At 48.4% G+C, this 3,123-nt stretch overlaps 1 protein-coding gene across 1 annotated transcript; it reads left to right on the top strand.

The window, feature by feature from the left end:
- Positions 1-979: 979 nt before the first annotated feature.
- Positions 980-1,612, top strand: N7532_011000 (uncharacterized protein; the record flags this gene model as incomplete). Its single annotated transcript, XM_056623491.1, has 1 exon — positions 980-1,612. The coding sequence occupies one exon, from the start codon at positions 980-982 to the stop codon at positions 1,610-1,612; it is 633 nt and encodes a 210-aa protein (XP_056470907.1).
- Positions 1,613-3,123: the final 1,511 nt, after the last annotated feature.

Here is a 3,123-nt window from a genome sequence, read left to right as displayed (position 1 = left end):
CGACCTCCCGCGGAACCGGAATACCAATCTTCTTGGACTGGAATATATATATGAAAATCATCCTGCATCTATTCCTGCTGGTAAAAAACAACCCTTGTGAAACGCCTACGTGATGCCATCAACATGACCCACGCCTCGAATCACTGGCCTTCTCCACCCCTCATCCCATCGTCAAACCCCGCCTGCCCAACTCGCCGCTGCCATTCATCCGCATACCTCGTAAACCGCTTCTGGAATTCCTACGCCCCGCCGTGCGTCCCCACCCTGCAATCCAATCATGCATCACCATCCTGCCTCCACCACTTCATCAATCCCTAAACCCGCCTGACCGCCCCGGACGCCCACGGGTCCGCCAAATCGCCTTCATGCGCTGTCAATCGGCATCACTCCCATCACACAACATCTCGGATATGCCCAAATCCTCCTTGCCATCATCGCACCGCCTCCGCTCATATCCATCAATCACCCCGTCCAAATATCCATCCAATCCCCGCCGTCGCCAACCGGGATCACCCATCTGCATATACTCCTCCACTCACACCTGGTTCGTGCTCTGGCTTTCCAATGTATATATTGCTGGTGGCTATTGCTCTAATGAACGTCCCCGGGATCGACATATATTGCCATCTGTCACCTGCCGAATAATATATAATCTATCGCGCTGATTGTGTCACAATGACAATCTATCCGAAATATTCTTTCCCATAAATTGTAATCAAATCTTTACTGCTGTGAAATCGTGTAAAACGCCTATCTGGGCTTCATTCCGCCGCCCCTGGGATTCGGCTGGTAATGGCGACCCCATCAAACACCCTGAACATGTTCAATTACCCTTAACACCATCAATCACCCTCAACACTGTCACTATCCCTCAACACTGTCAACAACCCTCGACGCCGATAACCCTGAACACATTGATAAAAAATCCCTCAACACCACCAATGTCCCTCAACACCACCAATGTCCCTCAACACCACCAATGTCCCTCAACATCATCAATATCCCTCAACATCATCAATATCCCTCAACATCATCAATATCCCTCAACATCATCAATATCCCTCAACATCATCAATATCCCTCAACATCATCAATATCCCTCAACATCATCAATATCCCTCAACATCATCAATATCCCTCAACACCGACAACACTGAAAACGTTGATCAAAACCCGCAACACCGACAACCCAACCGTATCTCCGCCATATTCTTACCATCGCCCTTTGACCATCCTCTATACTCCCGGAAAACCCACTCCCACCCTACCGCCCATCCACCCTACTCCCCCCCTTCTCCGCATCACCAATGCCCCTTCCTCCTCGCCAATTCACATCCTCTCACCATCTTTCCCCTCCATCTTTTTTACCCGTCCTTGTGCCCCCGGCCTATACGTCCCCCCGTTGCGGAATGTCCAATGCCCCTTCCTCCTCGCCAATTCACATCCTCTCGCCATCTTTCCCCTCCATCCTTTTTACCCGTCCGTGTGTCCCTACCCTATACGTCCCCCGCTGCGGAATGTCCCCAATATCCCTTTGAATATCAATCATCTCACCTCTTGCCCTATCCGCCGGACCCTCCCGGATATCATCACTGAATCCCTCCTATCGTGATGCCTCGATTGCCGCCTGCGATCATCCTTCCGAAATACCATCTTCACACCTTCGGATATTGACACTATGTGCTCATTCAAAACAATCACTTCTTCCTTCCTAATCATGGCAAATACGGTCACCCGACTGCGACACCTGCAACCGACAATATTAATTCCCTTAACATCCCTCAATATACACCATAATCGATCCGTTAATACCTCTTTTATCCGCCCTGGGAATTGCTACACTGCTTAATTACACCTCTGACAATCATAACTCGTGCCTCTCGACATGTATGTGCTAATAAACTGTAATATTAAAAACCCTGAACACACTGCTCACAAATCCTGCACACGTCTGTTAAAACCCCTGAACATCTCTGTTATACTCGGATGCCTGGGAACTATAAATGGGTCTCTGCTCTGGCTGTCTAATATATATATTGCTGGTGGCTATTGCCCTGATTTACGGGACCGCATTCGATATATATTGCTGTCCGTCACCTGCGGAATTATATATATTCAATCGTGTTGATCGTGTCCGAATGATAATGTACCGGAAATATTCTTTCGGCTAAATTGTAATCCAATCTTTACTGCTGTGGGATTGTATACAACGCCTATCTGGGCTGTATTCCGCCGCCCATGGATTCGGCTGGAAATGGCGACCCATCAAACACCCTCAACACCCGATAACCCTCGACGCCGATAACCCTGAACATATGGATTAAAACCCTCAACACACGGCTCACATATCCTGAACACGTCTCCAAAACCCCGAAATATCTCCGTTATGCTCTGATATCTGGAAACTGCAAATGTGTCCGTGCTCGGGCCTTCGAATATATATATTGCGGGTGGCTGTTGCCTTCATTCACTGGACCGGGGTTGATATATATTGCTGTCCGTCACCTGCCGAATCATAACCATGAACACGTCTACTACAATCCCTGAATATCTCCGTTATGCTCTGATATCTGGAAACTATAAATGTGTCCGTGCTCGGGCCTTCGAATATGTATACTGCTCGTCGCTCAATTTGCACTCTCGAACGGCGCCGGAATCGATATATATTGCGGTCTGTCACCTGCGGAATTATATATAATCGATCGTGTTGATCGTGTCCGAATGATAATGTATCCGAAATATTCTTTCCCGTAATTGTAATCCAATCTTTACTGCTGTGGAATGGTATAAAACGGCTATCGGGGCTGCTTTCCGCCGTGCATGGCATTCGCCTGGAAATCGCCATGATTCAATATCGAACAAACCCTACTGATAAATCTGAAAAAATCATATGGCATTCGAATTCGAAAATCGACTTCCGTGGCCTGCTGAATATCGATCAATGGCTTCCAACCGTGGTACCGCTGTCAACATCAACCCGAATCCACATCTACCGGCATCGTCGCGCCCTTGATATGCCCGCCGCAACCAAATGAACTCCTGCGTGATCTGCGCCCGTTTCCGTGCTGTATTCGGCGCCATCGGTCCCAAAAATCCTATCAACACCCCGTCGTCCTGCTCCAC

The sequence above is a fragment of the Penicillium argentinense genome (assembly GCF_028826775.1).
Source record: "Penicillium argentinense strain IBT 30761 chromosome Unknown utg000010l_segment0_segment0, whole genome shotgun sequence".
NCBI lineage: Eukaryota > Fungi > Ascomycota > Eurotiomycetes > Eurotiales > Aspergillaceae > Penicillium > Penicillium argentinense.
The sequence above is the reverse complement of the archived record's forward strand: the minus strand, read 5'-3'. Positions and strand labels throughout refer to the sequence as shown.